The 23448-nt window shown below is 38.1% G+C and overlaps 1 protein-coding gene across 2 annotated transcripts; it reads right to left on the reverse strand.

Moving 5' to 3' along the window:
- Window positions 1-1015: 1015 nt before the first annotated feature.
- On the reverse strand, window positions 1016-13860 carry LOC100964601 (alcohol dehydrogenase 1C). Of its 2 annotated transcripts, XM_003798522.3 has the most exons (9): window positions 13746-13860; window positions 11759-11860; window positions 11022-11160; window positions 9140-9227; window positions 8830-9049; window positions 6819-7079; window positions 4829-4964; window positions 4105-4243; window positions 1016-1352 (listed from the first exon to the last, which is right to left on the reverse strand). In XM_003798522.3, exons 1-9 carry the CDS (start codon window positions 13761-13763, stop codon window positions 1328-1330), a joined length of 1128 nt encoding a protein of 375 aa, XP_003798570.2. In that variant the 5' UTR covers window positions 13764-13860; the 3' UTR covers window positions 1016-1327. The 2 variants fall into 2 exon arrangements, with proteins under 2 accessions (XP_003798570.2, XP_023374164.1); XM_023518396.1 differs by lacking the exons at window positions 1016-1352; window positions 4105-4243; window positions 4829-4964 and adding an exon at window positions 4979-5111.
- Window positions 13861-23448: the final 9588 nt, after the last annotated feature.

Here is a 23448-nt window from a genome sequence, read left to right on the forward strand (position 1 = left end):
TAATTTTTTCAAAACTAAGGATGAGCAAGCTTAGAGAGGTTGAATAACTTACTGGGAGTCACATAGTAAAAGATAGATTATTTCACTCTAAGTCTACAGTCCTTTCCATAATACGAAACAGATTGTAAACACAGCAACAAGTAGCACTTTTGCAGATATCTGTAATTCCTTTAGCTAGGAATAAACTTTTCATTACACATTAAAAATAAAGCTCAAATGTAGTTCTATGAGCAGGAGAAAGCATTAACAACTGGGTACCATAGGCCTTTACATATTCAAAATATTAATATAATTCTAGACTCAGAGATTATATTTAAGACATGGTAGTTAATAGAAAAGTTCTAGATTGAAATTAATTTTAGCAAAATTGTACATCTGTATATGTGTATATACCTATTTAGAAAATAAATGGCCTTACGTGTTTGTACCATTTGTCGGTTACCCATTTTATATGCTATGCTCATCGCTGCTGCCAAACCATCACCACACTTTAAGCCACTATATGATTATTAATTACTGTATGCCTCATTTGCAGTCAGTTGTAATCATTAACTAACACTATTTAGACAATGAAGCACTTCCAGGTAAAAATTATAGATTTTTTGAACATGGTTCAATAGTTCAATTTTTACAACTAGTACCTCACATTTATCACAAGAACTGTAAAACTTGGTTTATTTAAATGACCAATTATATAGTCTCTGTAAATAAATAGCATAAAAAGAATAGGGACACTTCTTTTAACTGTATGAAAATGTGTGACATTTTCTTTGAGTTACTAAGACATTCCCTGGATTTAGAAGGTCCGCATCTTCTCTACTTTTAAATATGAATCTATTGTTCAACATGCTATAGTTTTTGCCCTGGAATTTTGAAAAATGGAAAATTCATATAGTGGAAATATAAATAGAGACAGAAGACTTTAAGCCCTATAGCCTGATGTATGTGTTCAGGGCAAGTGAAGAGTCCCCTGCGCTGAATATTAATGGCTGTGGGTTAAAAACATACACAGACGTGCAAGAAGGCATGCGAAGTTTATTTCCTTAAAGGGAAAGGTGACATAAAATAGAATGAATAAGAAGGAAAGTTTACTGGTCTCAATTCCCCAGGTGATATTCAGCATCTTATCTAGATCTCACTTGGATTTTAAGCATTTGCTTGAAAATTAATCTCATATCAATTTCTGTTCCTTGTGGAAAGCATTCAGGTGTAATTGACTGATAACATCTCTGCAGAACAGAATCAATGACATTGCCCAGTCTGTGCTGTAGAGGGTGTGGGATGGAGGATGCTGAAGGCTGCTGTCAGGGAAGGCATATGCATGGTCTTAAAAGGTCAGGACGGTACGGATGCTGCAATGGGAAAGAAAAGACATTGTGAGAATACTGAGACCGTTCATACTCTTATGGGGGAAAGTCCAGGAGCACCTAAGGTGTCTCATGTGAAAATCTATCTGTGTTCCCAGCCACTCCATTCCCATCCCTATGCATTCGGGTCAAATCAAATAAAAAGACGGTTTATCTTTTTTGTTTTGTCTCTTGTGTTTTTTCCAATCTTAGGTTGTTTATAACATCCTCAATATGACTGCCAGTTAGACTTCGATTCTACATTAGCATCCTCAAAAAAATCACTTCTGAGTGCCCTTGTTCCTGGGAAATGAAGGAATGTAAAACAATAGTGGGTAATACAGTGTACTAAGTTCTTCCAATTTGTCAGATGCTTTGTAGACATTTTTTATGCATTATCTCATTTAAATCTCAACCTAAACAACACTATTATGAGGTGGTCTTTCATGTTTTGTTTTGTTTTAGAGATAATACTGAGACTTAGAGAGATATGTAATTTGCTCCGGGTCATACATCTAATATGTCACGTTGGGATTCAAAATTGCATGAATGTAAAATTGTATGAATCACAAGTCACTAGCCTGAAGGAACATATAATTGAATAAAGTGAAGACTATATTAAAAATTTAATAGAGCTTTGATACAGAGATGTTTAAGAATTCTTAAAAGTAGATAATAAAGCTAATTCATATTCTAAGAGATTTCATTCTTGTAAGATTAGAAATATAATATTTACACTTGGCATGCATATTATACCCTTTCTAAAAACCATACTCTGATGGATAAAAGCTAGAAAAAGATCATCTTTGTGATTTTAAAAATGTTTTACATATATGTGTCTATACAAATATAATACCATCTATGTAGATAATTTAGAAAATACAGGAGATTATACAGAAAAAAGTAAAAATCTAGAATCCCACAACTTAAAAATAACCATAAAATTCTTGAATTTTAATCAACTTTTTTCTAGACATATATACATGTTTTACTGGTCTTGTTGAAAATTTGGGATCATATTGCATACTCAATTTGTATTCTCCATTTTATGAACCTTAGATTACATCACGCAAATCTCCCAATGTAATGAAATCATTTCTTTCTAAAGGTGTCATTAATTTCTAATACATAATTGGGTTTTACTTAATAATTCCCTTAATGGTGGACTTCCAGGATGCTTATAAATTTTTATATTATAGATAACAGGAAAGTATTCTTAAATACATATGTATGTTTGAATATTTGATTATTCCTGTAGAATAGTTTTCTAGAAATGAAATTGCTGGGAAAAGAATCTAAGATTTTTCAAGGTTTCTGATACACATTACCAAATTGCTTTCCTGAAAAGATGTAACAGTTAATATTCCTACAAGCAGTGTATGTAGGTACCCATGTGACCTTACCCTTACCAGTATTAAGCATTATAATTTTTTATCTTTGCTTATTGGTGGATTCGTTATATTAAAATTTTATATTAAATTGTATGATACTCTCATAATGTGAATATAGGTGCCCTTAGTGAATTCTTTTGTTGTTCAACACTGCTTTTGGTGGAGTCATCTCTATACTTGCCATCATCTTTCCAAACTGATGATGATGATGACAATTACCATTTGATGACTATTGCATTGCCTATATATGTATGTACATACTAAACCATAGTGTACTCTCAAGTGTTAATATGGTTTCATAGAAAATGAACTGGTTTGCTGACAATCAGATCTCTGACATGGTTCCCCTGTCAGAGTTCCCCTGCCTACTCTCTGCATGGTTTTGGCCTGGACCTGTGCTCTCCATGTCTGTTTTCTCCTCTCTCAGACGGTAAAGTTGGAACTGGCACATCAACACGGTTTGGGAATCACATAATACAAGTAAGAAAATCAGTAGAACAGCTGGTGCTCTGGAGATGCTTGTTTTCCTTACTCAAGAATATTTGATGAAGTATCTAGTCTAGTATTTTATAGGAGTGCCAGGGAAATATCGTTAGGTTGAAAATCTCATGAGAGAAAGTGTAGGGAAGCAGAAAAAGCATGGACTATGGAGGGATAAGGCAGGGGCTGGATATAACTGCCTATTACAAGTTGTGCTTTGTATAAATGCAGGTGACAAAATTCCTCTAACTCAGTGGTCGTGCTAAATGTTAGAAGTAGGAAATAGAATTGGCTATTTTTCAAATCTTTAGGAAAAAGTCAGACAAATTTAAAATAGCATTTTGTATCCTTCCCCTTTATGGAAACTTTTATTTGCAAAATAAAAATTCTTTGTAAGCTGCAAAAACAAGAAAAGTAAAACAAATAACATCTGAATAGAAAAAAAATTCAGTGTGGTTCTACCTTCTCCCATGATGAAAGTGTTGGCGAGATGTCCTGGATATAATTTAAATTCACAGCCACTAAATGTCAGCCTTACTTAGGTGTCCAGGCAGAGGCTTCTGTTCCCTGTTATCATTTGTGATTATGTGACCTAATTCTTGTTGTGACAAAGATGAGTGTTCTCTTGTCAAGTAGGCTGAGTGGCTCTCATCATTCAGATTTGGCTCCAACTGAATAGGAAACCAACATAATTTGGCTTCAACAGAATAGGAAATGCAAAACAACTTTTGTTAGCCTCCTACAATATGATCTCAGGTGCTCTACATATGAAGAATGAATTGATAAAAGAAAATCAGGGCATTCTAATTTTTTTTCTTCCTTCACCTTTTTCATTCTTGGCCAGCCAAGCCCTTATCATAAACAGAACAAAACAACTTAAAATCTACCTCTTTCCAGAGCGAAGCAGGTCAAATCCTTCATTTATTTTTTCAAAAGGTAGAACATTGGTTATTAATGTATCGAATGAAAACTTCTTAGACATATATTCAACCACGAGTTTTGGGATAGACTCTTTACTCTTATATCCTGAAAAGAAGACAACATTGTTAGATTCAGCCAGGGGCTAAATAGAAAAATTAGAGAGAAGGCTTTCCAAATAAAATTGAAATGAAAGCTTATCAAGGTGCTGCATTCCTCACACTGTAATATAGTGTTTGATATCGTTCGGTAGTGCTTTAACTTAAAAAAAAAAATTCCCAAGTAAACAAGGGCACTTAGTTATTAGCTGTCTCAGAGAGAAATTATAGTGCAGGTGATTATGCTCCAGCTCAAGGAGCAAATTTAGCAATATCTAAATTTGGACAATGAGTGGAGACATGAATTATAGATTCATATGTTCTACAGACTTCCTACATCATATTGGAAATTTTGGTGCCTTATGTGGTTACTTGTACAATGAGAGGTCCTATTTGTTTATGGGGATACCAGAAATGTCTGCCTTGGGACCTTCTGTCTTCCTTAGTTCCACATAGTCGATTTGGAGCCCACAGATACAACAGGAGTTTTGATTAATTTTTGACCTTGTTGTTTTTCAAAACTGGCCTTGTCACTTGTAAAAGGGGAGACAAACTGATGTTGATGAGGATTTGACCCCCATGCGTTACTACATACCACCATAAACCCCTCCTTTCCAGGTGCGTCCCGTCAATAGCAGTATTGGGTTCATGGAGAGGTTTTGAGAATCAGGAGGTATCCCGACACTGACACATGTGCCACACGCCTCATGACAACATAACAGGGCAGACATCTGGAATAAAACAAATACTTAGCACCTTGAAAGTAGACTTCCAGTGTCTGCTGCTAATGCACAGGGTCATGTCGTATTGATTTAGCTGGATTGTGAAAGGGTTCAGGGAAGAGATGATGTCCTTTACTTCCTCATTCCCCTTTGTGCCTAGAAGAGTGGATTAGGAAACACCTAGAAAATATTATCTGAAAGAACGTATCATACTTAATGCTTCCTTATCAAGAACATCATTACAAATACATGTAAATTTTGGCTTCTCCACTGAGGGTACTGTTTCATTATCACATGGTTCTCAGGCGATCTATGAGTTGATTAATTCATTTTACCTTGATGTATTAAGTAGATGATTTGAACCCAGTACTTCGAATAATATGGTTTAATGGTGATATAATTAGTACATCATCAAAATTTGTGTTTTATTCACTTGCCGGTTTCCCTTTTAGATGAATTCCTATTCTAGTATCTATTTCTAAAATGGATATGTTTTAAACATTGTTTTTACTTCCCTCAAATGTATGTTGGTTTGACTTTAAATTATATCTATTATTGTGGAACCTCAAAAGACAGTCCAGAAAGTTTTCCCCCTCTAGTCAGCTTTTGAACATGTTCTGTAGTAAGAAAATGTTTAAGATTCCCCAAGGCATAACATGGTTAGTCCTTTGATTTTGGATTATAACATTTGGAAGACCAGCTAATCCTCAGTACATGTGACTATCAGGCACTGGTATCTCCAACAAGGTAACAATCCAGGTCCACAAGAGAAAGGGGAGGGAAAAAATTAAAAAGAGCATAAAGAGAAAAACTACAACCTTGAAAAAAGTTGGATCCTCTTGAAACTTTATGTGTGAATAGCATATTGTCCCAGGTCAAGGTTACAAAGGGCTTTACTTTAGGGTGCTCTCCCCTTTACCACACTGCCTGGACTTACTGGAGAACCTGAACATGGGGATTTGTTGGTCTCTGCATACTTTTTCAGTAGGATTCTAGGAACTCAGTGTGGGGAAAATATAGCTGGAGCATGTTTCCCATTCATTTGGTGATATTTGTAATTATTTGAAAGTAATGAGATGCGTATTTCAAAAACGATGTAAGCGCTGCAAGATTGGGGAGAGTATTCATTTGAGTAATGCCCGCTGAAGAGCTTACCCCATGACAGGTACCACTGTGCTCAGTATCTTACATGCATTATATCATGCAATCCATACACAATGCATTGAGATATGTATCTCTTAAATTGGGGGGATGGTAAAATCTGTTGACTTAAGATATTCAGCCCAGCACATATTGGGTACTAGCTATGTGACTGGTGCTGAGTTTCTCTGTGGTAAAATACAGTGATGCCTTTAAGCAGTCACTTTTCTTGGGGGCATATTTTTGGTTAATAAAATAATACTTGATGTAAAATTGCAAATTCCTTTTGGCCAAAGTATTGCATGTAAAACAAATTGGAATACACTAAACCATCCAACCAATTGTTGAACTATTTCTGTTAAGAATGTAACGGGGTAGGGGTGGGGATAAAACTTATCAATTTGAGAACAAAATGTGTATTTGTTATATTTACTTGAGTTTGAATTTTTTCTAAAATTGATAAAGTAAATCTGTAATGGTTGAATTAAAAAACAAACCCTTTTTCTTTTCAAAGAGGAAATACTACTTGAGACAGGCTTGCTTAGCTGATGGAATGAAATATTTCTCAGTAATAATTTAAAAGAGGTAAGTAACAAATAGGAGATGGAATATTGCCATTCATTATTTTAAAAACATTCTTTGTACACAATATTTATGTGCTGATGCCTAAAACCATACTCCAGATTGCAGACACAGAAATCTCAAGTCACAAGCTATACATACCGTGGTGTCAAGCCGACCAACGACCTCAAACGAAAAATCCACTCCTCCGTCAGTCATTTCCGCTATCACCTCCTGGATGGGCTTCTTGTAGTCTCGTGGGTTGATGCATTCAGTGGCACCCACCTCCTTGGCCTTTGCAAATTTATCTTTATTGACGTCCACGGCAATGATCCTGGATGCTCCAGCTGCTTTACAGCCTATGATAACAGACAGGCCAACTCCTCCCAGGCCAAACACAGCACAGGTGGAGCCCCGGGTGACCTGGATTTTCAGAAAAGGCAAAAATAGATTAAGTAACAATTGTTAGAACATGCCTCAGCTTTATTAAGTGCCATGCCTTGTCTGTTATCAAGAGCTACTCAGACTCACATGTTAATCTGCCGTCAAGAGCTCTTTTGCTCTTAGTTATCTCATGTTTAAATGGAGGGGGTTGAACTACTTAGGGGTTCTCAAACTTTGCTGCATATTAGAGTCATTTGGGGAGCATTAAAATCATTTCTCACTGCCGAGGCCACAACTCTTGCCAATTAAATCAGCATCTCTGTCCCGGTCCCTGGGTGACTCCAATGGGAAGCCCAGGCTGGGAACCCAGGACTGAATGATCTTTGAGTTTTAAATGTCAGTGACTGTAATCTTGAACAGAATCCCATGGCTGGAATCCATTGATCGCCAGCTTCACACAATTTGTAGAAAATGAAATAAGTGGGAAAAGCTTCTTAAGGGGACTCAAAAATTACCTAATTCAACCCTCAGTGATTGAATCCTTAGTTCATTAACCTTCACTAGTCAAGACTAGTATATCCCTGCGTTAGCAAATACATGATAATGCAATAAAAAACTGTCTATATTTTAATAATGAATAAAATCTATTACTGAATACTCTCAGCTTCTGCTTTATGGGTAGGCTCACTGAGACCACCTGTCAAAACAGATGAGGTAATTACTCAAGAGACTAAGTCCTAAAGTCACAGAAATTTGGGAAAGATGTGCTCAAAATTGTTTAAATTGGCTAGCAGCTACTTAATAAGCCTACTCTTCTATAGTCAGTCTCCTGTGTGGGTAAAATGCTCTTTCTGTCCCCAGTAATCTCAGTGTTACATTCCCTCCAGGGTGTCTGTTCCCCTATTTATTCACCAAATGTTTCTCTGTGCTGTGTGTTTCAATACCACTTTCTCCTTTTTTTAGAAAAAAACTAAGGGTTGTGATGAGATTTAAAAGTGCTAATGATTATGTAGTGTGATTTAAGATTAAGCAGGAGATTGGAGGTGAATATTCTGGCATCTGCTCTCGCAATAAGCAGCAATAAGCTTTGTGTCTCTGGACTCAGTTTCATAAAATGAAGGGTACTCCTAGATTTTCAGCCTGTTGGGAAGAGGAGACTTTAAAGAACTTCTCCTTGAAGCTGACCACATCTAAGGAGTGTGTGAGTGTGTGTTCGTGGAGGGGGAGGAGTTGCAGCAGTGAATTTCCATGAAGAGTGGATTAAGTGTGCAACTGAAGCTTTATTAGTTTCTTCTGAAGAATCCAGAGAGCGAGTGACTTGGATTACAGCTGTATCAGGTAATGCTTTGAAATCTATCATAGATTCTAATAGTGGGAGTGGTGGATCCGTTAACTAGACGTTCTTCAAAGGGAAACTTCATTTCATTTATCTCTGCTGCCTCAGAACCCTGTAGAACCTCCATGCCTAATGTATGTCTAGTGATCTCTAATTGTGGAATAAAGGACTACAGGAGTTCTCAGCCCTGAAATTTAATAATCACAAAAGGAAAACACCTGGAAGAATGTGAAATCTTAGTTTTTCTTAACCAAGTATGAATAACTTTTTCTCTGTGATAAAGAGCTGAATTTTCTAAGACATGTTGTCACTTCCTTCTGGGACTGTTTTTCTGCTCATAATCAATACCTCACATCTATGACAAATAATCTCCAATTCTCTTGAAAAATGGCTTCCTTTGTGGTTCCTGACAACCTGAGGGTAACTGGTCCTATCACCTGTCGCCATTCCTACCTTGGCAATTTTGACTGCAGACCCATAACCGGTTGTAAATCCACAACCAATGAGGCAAACTTTCTCCAGGGGTGAAGCTGCATCAATTTTGGCCACAGACATCTCATCCACCACAGTGTACTGGGAGAAGGTGCTGATGCCGAGGAAGTGGTGGACGGGCTTCCCCCTGCACATGAACCTGGTGGTGCCATCCTGCAAGGTCCCCCGAGGCTTAGCTAGACTGGTCAGTGCAACAGACACACCAGGCATGAGACAGCAGCATAACTAAGGTGTAAACTCAAGGTCTGAGCAAAGAGTATGAGAAACCTACTCGTTTTTCAAGCAGAAGTTGCCTTCCGGGTGTTTACAAACTCTGCATTTTCCACACTGAGGAGTAAAGAGTGGGATGACTTTATCACCTGGGGGGATAAAACAATTTCATCTTACATTTCCGGAAACTTATAAAGCAAGACTCAATTTTGTGTATATGTATTAGAGGTGTGTGTCTTTGAAAAGTCTCTAAGAAAATAGAGTCCGATCACATCTGTGTCATTTGACACTGCTGGCCAATCTTGTCATTGGTTTACACGTGCCAGAAGAACCCTGAAGAGGAAATGTACATGTGAAAAACAGCATGGAATTTAAAAATTATTTCCTTGTATTACTAGTTAACTTTTATTGAGTGTTCTGATTTCTGTAAAGGGTTTCACACACCTCATCTCATTTAATCCATAACTAATTAAATCCTAAATATTCTCACTGTAAGTATCAATAAAAATTTTCAGTTGAAAATGTCCTCCATAGTGCCACAAAATTTGGGAGATCTGGAATTTTGCTATAATTTGAGTTACAATGAAAGTAAGAACTTGGATAGCCAATTCTTGGCTTTTCAAAATGACTATGCCTTTCTTTATTATGATGTGAATGCTTTTAAACAATATATTAGTTATTTTTTGAGGAAAACTAACCAAAATAGGCCAAAGAAGAACGTAAGAAATTCTACTGAAAACCCCAACCCTCAACAGCGAGTTAGGAACTTTCTTTCTGAGTAAGAACTGACTTGCAATTGTTCTCTGTTTATAATTTATTAATTTTCCATTTCTTTTTTCCCTTCTGTGGTGAAAGAAGAAGGGGCGAAGAGAAAGGGTGTCATTTTATTACTAAGTTGTTTCTACCTACAGGAAGAAGTAAGAGCAGAAGCTCAAACTAGACCATTTGTTTTAATATTTTCTGCTCCAAAAACTTAAAACAAATATTTTCTGTTCACACTGAAGTAAATTTGGTAAGGCAGATATTTGAATTTACTGGTTAAAATAAAGTTTTAGAATTGGACATCATTTTTATTTATAATCATCTATTCTACCTATCCCACAAGACCAAGAAAAATGGCTGGCCCATTATGCTTATGGATAAACTTTATGTAGGAATGATGGTATGAAAATTTTCTATTTAGTTAAGTTTTACCTCTAAAAATATTTACATTAGAATTCTAATAACATATACTATTATAAAATTTCATTTTACACAATGAAATTAGGGTAGAATAAATATCAAAGATAAAAATAAATTGCAATTGGTAACCAGTCCCCTTTAAGCCTGCACCGCTAACGGTAACACAGCAGACATTATTTATGGCCAGATGCCTTCTGCTGTGTTCCATTTTTTCCCTTTCCTTTAGTTGGTTTCACTCATTCCATGCTCTAGAAGTGAGGCTATATTGGAAGATGAAATTGCTGAACGGGTCCATGTTCTACCTAAGAAAAGATCATATTGATTCAGCCATAGCCACACAGCCTCCACGTTGTAACTCAGCACAGAACAGTTTGCATGCACTTCTCTTGTCCCTTGCTAGTTCTGTTTTGGCCCTGGCAGAAGGCAGTGCCCAGCAACACCAAACTGGAGTGACCAGGTGAGGAACTCCACACTGGCAGGCGCTGCGTCTCCTGTGAGCTCACATATCCATAGGCTCTCACCTGGTGTGTGGCATCTTGCAGATCCTCAAGAAATAATTGCTGAAGGGGAGAACGTCTGAGTGCCTGAATACATCTGTGCCTGAGCCAGGTGGGGAGGCAGGGAGAGGAAACTTTCAAGGCCCAGCTGGTCTGTGACCTTGAGCAAGATTTTTCATCTCTTGTTGCCTCAGTTTCCTCATCCAGACTGGATGATCATAGGGTCGTGAACCAAGGCACCTCCCTTGAGCATGAATTCTGTACCTGGTTTGACTGTGGTCACCCCTTCTCCAATGCTCTCCACGATGCCAGCTGATTCGTGGCCTGCAATCACAGGAAAAGGGACCACAATGGTGCCACTAACCACATGGTCATCCGTGCGACAGATTCCTACGGCCACCATCTACAGAGTAAAGAGAAGGGGATCACATTCAGGAAAGATTATGACCCTCAGATGCATTTAACATACCCAGTTTTATGAAATTGTGTTTTTAAGGATTTTGCTAATAAGCCCTACTCTTCCCAAATACAAAAGATGCAATTTATACCAAAGGAAGTCTATCTGGTCTAAAACCCTTCTTTATCTTCCTTTCCTGAATTAAACAATTTAGAATAATCTGTGACATAATTGAGCCTGAAATATTTGTCTTACATAGATTCAGAATGCATTTTTAATAGAAGTAGAAATTGTAGATTAACACTAGGAAAGTACCTAATGTTAATTGATTTTGAAATCTTGATCTACATGCCTATCCTTTTGTACTTTTTTAATATACAGAAACAAATTGTTTTTTTATTACTGAATTATGCTGTATATGTTCTTTGGTCACTCTTTAAATAGTTAACAGTTTATGCTTCAATCTCCACAACCATTGTAATTCTATTGTCTGGATTATCGTATAAAAAGTACCTCTTCATTTATTTTTGCTATTTTCTATTTTTAACATTTTCTGAATTTATTTTCAGTCTAAAATTAAAGGGAAGTGGAAAAAATGTTTCACCTTAACACGAACTTCATAGGCCTTAGGTGGTGCGACCTCCACCTCCTCGATGGAAAAGGGTTTGTTTGCCTCCCACAGCACAGCCGCTTTGCATTTTATTACCTGGAAAACCAAACAAAATGACAATACCAGTTTTCCCCCTCTCTTGAAGTCAGGGACTGTGTCTTTTCCCTTTGTACATGGAACATCCAGGGCCATGTGTGGTACCTAACATGTTCCATAGAAATGAATAGATGTGGTTTAAAAAAAAGTATAAAGCAGTAGTAGGAATAAACAGAAACAGAATTAACTCTAATAAGACACTGAGATAAAAGAGAATATTTTCTTTTAGGCTATCCTTCTGTTGTTTTTTTCCCAAAGTTAATTTTTCCCACTGCTTCCAAACACTGTCTTAAAATTTGTTGCTTTCCCACAACTGTTGGGTAAAGTCGCCATTATTTTGCTGACAGAGCCAGTGTCTGTTTACCTAACATCTATTCTAGTAGAACCTCCATAGTTGGCCACTTCCCTACATTGACCACCTCTTTAAGTTGACCTAATTTTTACAGACTGAACATGTACACCCATTATGTATCAATCGGTACAGCAGGCCTAGTTCCTTATGCTGTCCACCTCCATATGTTGACCAGTTTGTTCCAGTCCCTTGTGTGGTCAACTTACAGAGTTTCTGTTGTACTTCCTTGCTCAATTTTCTGCTTAGGACGAAAGGATCTGTCTTTATAATACCAGTTACATACTTACTTGCCCTCTGCCCCAGAATGACTTCCCCTTCTCTGTTTGCCTTTCCCCTTTTCTCCTCTGATTTCTCTTCCTACCACTTCTGTGTGCCACTTACTTGCATCACTCATTTGAAACTTAGCTTTGGAAGCCTGTTTTGTTTTCTAATTTGTGTGCAGAGGCTCCTTCCAGATTAGGTTTGGGCCCCAAATTACAGAGGTTAGAGCTAGTGGTGTGTGTATATGTATGTGTATATATGCTCACACATATATAGTTTAAAATTGAAGAACTGTGTGTTTGAATTTTTAGCATGGCTTATCCATAGATGTTGCTAAAAATAAAAGTTGAACACATATTTTCAGTGGTTGGGTATGAGCCATAAAACCTGTCTTCATTGTTGTAAAACATGTACAGTGAACAGAGCTCTAACAAAGTTGCCACAGCCTTTTGTAATTACAGGACTTGATTATATTGAATGACCATATGTGTTTCTCTGCACCTGTCAACACATTGAACAAATACCATAAATTCATGGAAGACTTAGCCTCTGTGTTCATAGTGCTAATAAATAATTCAAGTTGCATTCATGTTACTTTTCTGTATAATGCTACTGACTTTTATATGGAGCAGAAACTGTGCTATAGGCACCATCACCTTAATTGTGCCCTAACAGATGCCTTTTAATCAGAATTTGCATGTTGATGTTATCTTGCTTGATCTTGATATTCTAATGCTATATGCCTTTTGTAAGAGACTTTATAGTAAGGTGAAAAGGATATTTCAGTCTTTTGGCTCAAATTCTCAAAAATTTTGTCAGAATTAACTTTCTGGGGTTCATAAAAAGAACATGATTACAAAGAATAACACATTTAAATTATGGGTTCTTAATACAAAGATAACGTTTTTTACAATTTACGTTTCTCTGAATAAAGATACCTTCCCGATTGTTGACTTTTCTGACTTTAGTATTACAAATTTGTTATGATTAACATGGAAGAAACTATCACTTTACTGCACATTTGTTTAATGTAGTAAATAAAGACTAGAAGAGATACAGATTCTATACATTCTTGTTAAAGTTATTTAAGAATAGCTTATTTCCAGTGAAGTTCAGTAGACATTATAAACTGTAGCATAGCATAGATTTCATACTGTATTCAGTGTATCATTTTAAGTTAGATATAAATTTTAAATTAGTCATCACATACTATATTCCCTTATTTATTATATTAACAAGAATACATTTTTAACAGTCCTGTCTTTTGCTTACTTTTCCTGCAGTGCTCATGTCGTTTCTGTCTTCTCTGCAGACTGGGAGACTGATGAGTTCTTGTGGACTTTTTCCCTGCTGGAGTGCATTTATATGTTGTACAGATATTTGTTTTGCTTGAGTAATACCCAATTCCACATGGATGTGTCTCCAAACCACACCCATTAGATTGTTTCTTAGACTAAGTCAAGTCAGACAGAAAAGGGCACTGAACTTCCAGTCAAAACCTTGACTGTGATGGATTATTTTTAGATAACATTTTGTTTTTATTAGGTTAAAAATTTCCCTACACATGGATTTTAATCACCCTCCCCTGACAAGCTCCATGTTTCTCCTCTCTCAATCCCACATAGATCATTCAGAGTTCTGCTTTCTCTTTGTCTGAGGTAAGCTCCAACTTTGAATCCCCAGGCTGTAGTTAGGAAGGAGCAGGACTGAGGAAGCAGAACACATGAGGTAGGACAGAGAGAGCCAGGGGCTGGAGGAATGTGCCTAGTCTGGCACTCTCCTCTTCACAGCAGAGCATCAGATGCCCAACCAGGCACAGCAAAGGTGTCACCATCCCTGGCATTTCTGCTCCATGCAGCTCCACTCAGTGCTGATGAGTACCTCCCTGCGCCAGGCTCTATGCTGGGTCCAGTGTGGTGGCAGGAGTAAGAGATGACTTCTACCCATGCCAAGAGGCAGTATGGGACAGTGTCATGGCATAGCCTTTGGGATCAGGCAGACCCCATTTCTCACTAGCTGTGTGAACTTGGACTTACTTGTTCTTTGCCTTGTCTTTATTATGTGTAAAATGAAGATGCAGAATAGTGCCTGTTTAAAGGACTGTTTGGTGAATAAATGAAATGCCCCATGAAAAACACTTATCATGGAAATCAGCAGGTAGGACAATCCTCAATAAATAATAGCTACAATTATTATTCATAAAATGAAGTTCATAGTCTATGGGGAAAATACACACAGGCAACCAAGTCTGCATATCAGCCTAGCTGGGAAGTACCCTATCACAGGGAGACGTTAGTGCTTTGGGAGCAGAAAAGAAGGAGCTTTTCTGAAAGAAGGACTTGAGGAGGCAAGGGATGACTTCTACCCATGCCACGAGGCAATATGGGGCAGTGGTCATGGCACAGCCTTTGGGATCAGGAAGACCCCCATTTCCTACTAGCTGTGTGAACTTGGACTTTTAATTATTTTTTGCCTTGGCTTTGTTATCTGTAAGATGAGGATGAACAATAGTACTAGTTTAAAGGACTATTTGGTGAATAAATGAAATGAGCCATGTAAAGCTATTACCATGGAACTTGGTAGGCAGAAAAATCCTTAATAAATCTTAGCTGCAATTATTCACAAAATGAAACTCACATAGTTTATGAGGAAAAGCACACATATAACCAAGTCTGTATATCAGACTGTCTGGGAGGGACACTATTATAGGGATAAATTAGTGCTTTGGGACTGAGAAGGAGGGACTTAGTCCTCTAATGTAGAGGGAGGCATTGTAGAGGAGCAGGCATTTCAGGTACCATTTATTATTTTTTCTTTTTTTAAATTTCAAAATAATACTGGGCTACAAATATTCTGGTACATGAATTGCTTTGTACCGCTTGAGACAAAGTAGTAAGTGTGCCCATCACCCAGATAATGCACATTGTACCCCTTTGGTATGACATCATCCCTTCTCTCCTCCCCACTCCTACTTGCTTGATTTCTGTTGACTTTTACTTTCATGTGTACACATGAGTGGTGTTTGGTCTGTTCCAATTTCATAGTGAGTATAGGTGGTGATTGATTTTTCAATTGTGTAATACTTCAGTAAGGAGAATAGTTTCCAAGTCTATCCAGATTGTTATAAAATGAATTCTTTTTTTATAGCCGACTAGTACTCCATGGTATAAATGCACCACACTTTATCAGTCCATTCATGAAATGATGGACTCTTGGGTTGACACCACATCTTTGGGGTTATGAAATGTACTAATAAACATTTGCATGCAAGTGTATTTTTGATAAAATATTTCTTCCCCCTTTGGGTAAATATGCAATAGTGGATTCCTAGATCAAATGGTAGGTCTTCTTTTAGCTCTTTGAAGAATTTCTATACTATTTTCCATAGAGGTTGTATTAGTCTGCAGTCCCACCAATGATGTATAAGCATTCCTTTCTCTATGAATACATGCCAGCATCTGTTATTTTGGGACTTATTGATAAAAGCCATTTTCACTGGGTTAAAAGTGATATCTCAATATGGTTTTGATTTGTGTTTTCTGATGATTAGTGATGTTGAACATTTTATTGTTGGGCATGGGAGTGAGCCGCAACACAGTGGACTAAGAACTTTCTAAGAGGGGACTTTCCTGACTGCCTGGGGTCCAGAGAAGAGGGGAGAAATGGCGTGAGAAATTCACAGGCAGAGTTTTTTGAGAAAATCTGTTAGGACCAGGGAGAGATGGACACCTGTTGCCTGTAGGGAGGCAGATAGGTGCCACTCTGAACTGGATTCTGAAGAGATTTTATTAAGATTTTAGGGTGGGTATATGTTTACAGAAAATAATGAGTTAATAGTCTCTTGACTCAATCATGCAGGGTGGTCTTCTGTTTTTTTAGAGACAGAGTCTCCACTCTATTGCCCTTGGTAGAGTGCTCTGGTATCACAGCTCACAGCAACCTTCAATTCCTGGGTTTAGGTGATTCTCTTGCTTCAGCCTCCCGAGTAGCTGGGACTACAGGTGCCTGCCACAATAGCTTGGCTATTTAATTGTAGTTTGGCCAGCCAGGTTCGAATCTGCCACCTCTTGGTGTATGGGGCCTGTGCCCTACCCACTGAGCCAGAGGTGCCACCCCAGGTGGTCTTTTGATTAAGAAAAAGGTCATCAGAGTGGAGGCACTAAATCATAGAGCAATTCTCTCTTTTTTTCCTTTCTTTCTTTTTTTTTTTTATTGAATGGTAACTATGTACATTAATGCACTTCTGGGGTACAGTGTGGGGTTTTCACACACAATCAGAACAATTCTCAAGGGCAGAACAAAGTAGGTAACATACAAAGTTGCCTACAGCCTTCAGGCTAGATTGTCTTGGTTCAAGGGCAAATTTTTAATCCCCTTTTAACTTTGCTGATATCCTTTCTTCACTCAAATGTCCCCCAAACAGTTATCTATCTATGCAAGCAAACATTCCAACACCCATCCCCCACCTTAGTCATATTGAGCAGCAGGGGACTGAGGCCAAGGGCCATTCCCCCACTAATACTGTGCTGTTTTTTATTACTTTGTTTAAATCTAGTAGCATTTGCTTTAAGAATCTGGGCATACCTGTGTTAGGTGCAAAAATATTTAGGATTGTTATGTTTTCTTGTTGAATTGCTCCCTTTATATATATCATTATATAATCACAATCTGTGTCTTTCTTTACTGCTGTTGATTTGACGTCTATGTTATTTGATATACAAATGGGTGTCCCTGTTTTCTTCTGATTTTCTTTTGCATGGAATATTTTTTTCCGTCCCTTCACTTTAAATCTAAATGAGTCCTGGTGATTTAGGTATGTTTCCTGGAGACTGTAGGTACTTATCTTGTATTTTTAAAATTCATTCAGCTAGCCCATGTCTCTTGAATGGGGAATTCAAGTTGTTCACATTTATTGAAATAATTTATAAGTGGGAAGCAATTATAGTCATCCTGCTGGATAGAACCTTATTGATTTGTTTTATTTCTTGGGCTATCATGTATGGGTGGCAAGCTTTAGCTTTTGAGTGATTTTATACTGGGGTGTGTGTGTGTGTGTGTGTGTGTGTGTGCATTGTGTTGATGATGTATAATGCAGATCTGAGTAAATTCCTGTAGGGCTGGTCTGGTCTTGACAAATTCTCTCAGTGTGTGCTTGTCTGAAAAAGTCTTTATTTTTCCCTTATTTAAGAGACTTAGTTTTGCAGGACATCAATTTCTAGACTGGCCATTATTTTTTTTAAGAAGACTGAGTATGGGGCCCCATCTCCTCTTGCTTATAAGGACTCAGTTGAGAAGTCTGCAGTTAGCCTGATGGGGTTTCCTTTGTAAATTACCTGATGTGTTTTTCTTCTTGTGGCTTGCATTGTGCTTCCAATGACCATGTATCATGGTGATTGCTCTGTGTGATGAATTTCCCAGGTGTTCTTGAGCTTCTTTTAACTGGATATCTAAATTTCTGGAAAGTCCTGGGAGGTTTTCTGTAATTATTCCCTCAGATAGGTTTTCCAACTCTTTTGTGTTTCTTCACCCATAGGGAAGCTCATGTTTATTATGTTTCAGCCTCTTTACATAATTTTACATTTTTGTTGAGCTTGTTCTTTCCTCTTAATTTCTTTCTTATCTTTGACTACTATCCCTGTTGATGTTTGTATGAAAGAGCCAGTTGCTGAGATATTCTTTTGTTCCTGTGACATATTCTGGTCCCCCAGTTGGGGTGCTTGAGTGCCTCAAGCTTTAGGTGAGACCGTGGTGGAGGGAGGAGCAAAGGGGTTTGTGGCTAAGTGGCAGGAGCTTGAAAGGCTCTGCAAACCTTGGTGAGGCTCAGAAAATGCTTTCTGGCCAGTAGGGGGAGCTGCTGGGATGAGCATCAGAATGAGCTCTCCAAACCAGAGGGTTGCTCATGAGGAAGGAGCATAAATGCTGAATGGTAAGGCCTTGGGCTGGGATCTTTCCACCCTCATCCAGCAGTACAGTTTTTCTGTGGGGAGGGGTGGGTGCTCCCCCAAATCACCACTCCTTGGACCCCCATAGTACACTTCTACCAGTTTTGTCCATGTGTGGTCCCTTACCACCTAAGTTCAGCTCTCAACTCTCCCTCTGTTCTGTATGTCTGTCCCACTAGTGTATATCTCCACAGAATGGCAGTGGGCAGGGAGTTCCAAAATTGTGCACCTTTGTTCTACTACCAGACCTTGGAGGAAGAGGCATAGGCCTGCTCTCTGTGGGAACTGCCTATAGCATGTGCTCACAGGCTGCTTGGGAACTTCTCCATACACAGTGCTCTGCCTAGTCTAATGAAGGACCAGTTCAGCCACTGGGCCTGAGTTGAGGCATTCAGCACCAGTTCAGTCACTGGGCCCGAGTTGGAGGCATTTGGTTGCCATGAAACTAGGGGCAAGGTTATTCCTCTCTAAATGCCATACACTTATCCAAGATGGCAATTCTCCAATAGGCATATGACTGCATTATCAGATTCTGTTCCTCAGCGCTCCACAATTCTCTACTGTTAGATATGTTCATGTAGGCTTCCTTGCCACCTGAGGCCAGCCCCAGACTTCTCCTTTCTCATGTCTGGGGTACACCTGGATGAGCTTGCTTATTTCAGCTACCAGCATATGACCCCGCAAAATGCCCGTGGGCAAGAACTTCCCAAATTGTTCACTGTTCCACTACAAGTCCTAAAGGGGAAGAGGTGTGTGTCACACTCTCTGAGGAGACCTCTGATAGGGTCAAATAGAACTGACCCACCCAAATAGAATGAAGGTGCCCAAATAGACTGTCTCACCCAAGAAAGAGGGAATGTGCCCACCCCCACCATTCTGACCTCTTAAATCGCTGTCCACCTTAAACTGTGTGCTGACTTCCTTCTCAAACTCAGCTTGCCAGCATCTGGGCGGAAGTAAAGGCCAATGTTGTCCACATAGAACCTGGACTCTATTCCTGTTGTTTCACGTTTTGGAATAATCTTTTATTTTTGGTCTCTGACTTCTCAACCTCAGCCTGAAACATGCTAAACCCACTGGAAGAAGTGGCCAGTTCACAAATTTCTTGGATCAAACTATACTGGTTGTGCTAAGTGGGGAAGGGGCTGCTGCTCATCGATAGCCGCAGCTCACTTTCCTTTCTCAGGTGCAGTGGATTGGAGACGTGCCAGTAGCGGGGAAGTGTCTGGATGGGAGAATGCTGGCAATCCAGCTTCTTATGGCACTCTCCATGGGGTGTAGTGCTTGGACTGCCCAAATTCCTAGTACTTGAGTATTTTCCACACTCTTCTGTATTTGCCATTCAGCTTGGGTTAGTGCAGGGTGGAGAAGCCTGCAGTGTACTTAGTGTCCTGCTGGGACTTACAGGGGAGGGGAATCCCTGCTTATCTTAAGGCTGGGCTATGACTATCTCTGGATTGGATTTGATCAGTTGTTATCTTCTTTTTAACTTCGTAATGCCCAGCTTTGCAGTTAGTTTTCTTTGTGAAGTGCCAGCTATCTCTGACTTCTCTGTGGCCCACATCTAAGATGTCCCCTCTACTCTGTCTAATATCCTGCCGTCTCACAGGGATTGTCCAAAAAGCGTGTCTCACTGGCCATCTTGGGTAGGTCAACTGAGGTGGACTTTAAATAATCTTAGAAAATCAAAAACTCTCCCTGGATCATTTCTAGTGTCCTTTCATCAGTGTAACTAGTATGTGTATGGTTTTCAGATAATAGGAATTTGGTTTTTCTTTTAACCACCTTGGAGGCATCAAAAATTATATGGTCAGATATTTACTTATATGTAGTGTGTCAACATGGACAAGTTAACATAAAGAACATATTGCTCTAGAATTGCCAAGGGAACAATTTCATGACTAGTTCATGACTGTGTCAGTAAGCTTTAAATATGTAGTCACTGATATTAATATCAGTGCTAGGAAACATTCACTCAACAGAGAGGCAAGGGAGGTCCTATACCTTTAGTTTGGAAATCTTGAAGGAAAAAAGAAAGTCCTTGATTTGTTGCCTGACATTAGGAACATTCATGGACGTCCTTTAACCTCTTTTGTTTTGCCATTTGTCATCTCCCATACAGGACACATGTTCTTTAAGAGGTTGTATCCTCATTGTCCTACAAACAGAAGTCTATTCCTCTCAAGTCTTTGCTCATTACGCTTTTTCTCCTCTTTTCTGTCCCCATGATCTATTCAAATTCTGCCCTAACTTTGAGAGATAAGGTCCTCTTTGTGCAGATATATTAGCTGCATCTCACAGTCATTTTTCCCTTCTCTGCATCCCTGTTGAACTAGTGCCTCTCCTGTGATATTTTGGGCCAATTCTCATTTGTTGATTGTATACATTTGGCATAGAAACAAATCCCTCAAATTTGATTGGAAATTTCTGGTCAAAGATCTTAAATTTCATTTATATTCTCTATTTCACCTAGTATCATATATATAGTAGGTGTTTAGTGAATGATTATTGAATTCCTGTGCTTATTTATGTTGGGACAATTAGTGTGCTATGAGGAATCTCATGATCCAGAAAATCCAGTGATTCCTCTTTAAGAATTTACATATTTGCAACAGAGTCACCAATGGTCAGGTTGACAGAACAGATAACCCTCAGGTAATGTGGGAAACAGACATTGCCGGGAGTGAGTTTGGGAGTGGAATTTAAAGGAGAAAGATAGCATCTATCTTTTCCTTGTCCATTCTCAGCACTTAATGCCTCCTGTAGAGTCAGTGCTCAGATATTTGTTGACAAAACTGAAGGAGTGTCTTCTACTTTGAGAGTCTTATAAACCTCAAAGGAAAGATATTTTATTAAGATTTATCAGGAAAGACAAGTTAGAATTGACAGGGATAGATGGAATCAGTAGCATTGACAAAGAATCTTGAATTTGTCTCTTATACATTTTACTCCTCTCCCACACTTTTGGACCTAGCAGTTGAGAGAATTGTAGCTACTCCACTTTGTTTTCAGGGCCTGGGGACATACTTTTGGAACACTGGTACATACTTATAAGCTTCCATCACTTCAAGAACATATGGCTCCATGAACCACCAAAACCACTTTGAGACAATCTCTATCTCAGGAGACTGGTCTTAATACCCTCTGGCAAGTACTCTACTTTTACTCTTTGTCCTAACAGTTCAGAAATTTAGACAGGCAATGGGAAGAGAAAGGGATAAAAGGAGTAGAATCAGAGGGACCTGGAAGGCTTCGAACAACCTCTGCAGTGGTTCTCAACCTGTGGGTCGCAATCCTTTTGTAACAATGAAAATACATCGGGGCATTAGAAAGGTTGAGAACCACTGGAAGGGTAAACCTATCAATCTCTAAGGGTCACAGGGCATCATGTCCCTCTGCTTTGTCTTTCTCTCTGTTTCTCTGTAAGCCAGCCCAATTCTCTATTACATTTCCATTTAAGTATCTCCTTCTATGGGAGAGGTGGGTGAGGGTAGGGAATGGGGGGCAAGTGGAGAGAGGGTATTTGGTGGGTTCTCACCTAATGTGCACAATGCAAGGGTACATTTCAAAACAACTAAGAGTGTATTGTCTTACCACAAAAAAAGTATGATGATGGTGATGATTATGTTAATCAGTTTGATTAAAGCCTTCCACATTGCATATAGAATCATCATGTTGTACCCCATAATGTACAATTATGTATACAGCTATGATTTAATAAAAATTAAGTTAAAAAAATTCTCTAAAAGAAAAGTATCTCCTAAATTCATATCCTAGATTCAAAAGTATCTCCTAAATTCATATCTCCTAAATTCATAAAAATTTCTCTAAAAGAAAAGTATCTTCTAAATTCATATGCTTGGTTCTGTTGAGGTTAGGGATTCCCTGTGTGGCAGGCAGAATAATGTCCCCCTAAAATGTCCACTCCTAATCTCTGGAGCCTATGAATATGTTGCTTTAGATAGCAAAAGAGATTTTTTGCAAGTGATTAAGTTTAAGATATTGATAGGCGAAATTATCTTGGATTATCTAGGTGGACCTAGTATAATCAATTTTAAAATTAAACATTTTTTAAATTTCAAAATATTCTGAGGGTACAAATGTTTTTGGTTACATGTATTGATTTTGTTGTGCTTGAATCAGGGTTGTAAGTATGCCTATCTCTCAGATAATGTTCATTGTACCCATTAGGTAGGGTTTTGTCTACCCCCATTTTCCCACTCATCTCCTGCTTATTTTCTGCTGAGTTTTACTTCTCTCTGTGCACATGTGTGCTCATAGATTAACTCTAATTCAATAGAGAGTACATGTGATGTTTATTTTTCCATTCTTTAGATTCTTAACTTAGGATAATGGTCTCTACTTCCACTCAAATTGTTGCAAAAGGCTGCAAATCATCCTTCTTAATGACTGTATAATACTCCACAGTATACATATACCACATTTTGATAAACTACTCATGAATTGATGGGCACTTGGGTTGATTCTACATCTTTGCAATTGAGAATTGTGCTGCAATAAACATTTAAATGAAGTGGCTTTTTGATAAAATGACTTCATTTCCTTTAAGTAAATAACCAGTAGTGGGATTGCTAGATCAAATAATAGGTCCACTTTTAGTTATTTGAAGGATCTCCATACAATTTCCATAGATGTTATATTAATTAACAATTCTAACAACAGCGTATAAATATTCCTTTCTCTCTTCATTCATGCCAGCCTCTTTTTCTTTTTTTCTTTCCAACAAAGCTATTTTAACTAGGGTAAGTTGATAAATCATTGTGGCTTTATATCTCTTTGCTTAGATTTACTTGTGTTTGTTTTATGTATCCAGGAATTCTTGTATTAAATGCATAAATATTTAGGATGGTTTTGTCTTGTTGAAATGCTTTCCTTATTACTAAATAATAAACATCTTTATCCTTTTTTTACTATTGTTGATTTAAAGTCAATTTTATCTGATATGAGAATGGCTATACCTGTTTTCTTTTGTTTTCTGTTTGCATGGAATATTTTTTTCCATCCCTTCACCT

This window comes from Otolemur garnettii, unplaced genomic scaffold, assembly GCF_000181295.1.
Source record: "Otolemur garnettii isolate 467f Iridium unplaced genomic scaffold, OtoGar3 scaffold00137, whole genome shotgun sequence".
Taxonomy (NCBI): domain Eukaryota; kingdom Metazoa; phylum Chordata; class Mammalia; order Primates; family Galagidae; genus Otolemur; species Otolemur garnettii.

Coding starts and splice junctions, on each gene's coding strand:
- LOC100964601 (XM_003798522.3), bottom strand. Junction 11,161..11,758: donor CCTATGAAGTTCGTGTTAAG/GTGAAACATTTT, acceptor TTTACTCTGTAG/ATGGTGGCCGTAGGAATCTG. Junction 9,050..9,139: donor AACTTCTGCTTGAAAAACGA/GTAGGTTTCTCA, acceptor TGCACTGACCAG/TCTAGCTAAGCCTCGGGGGA.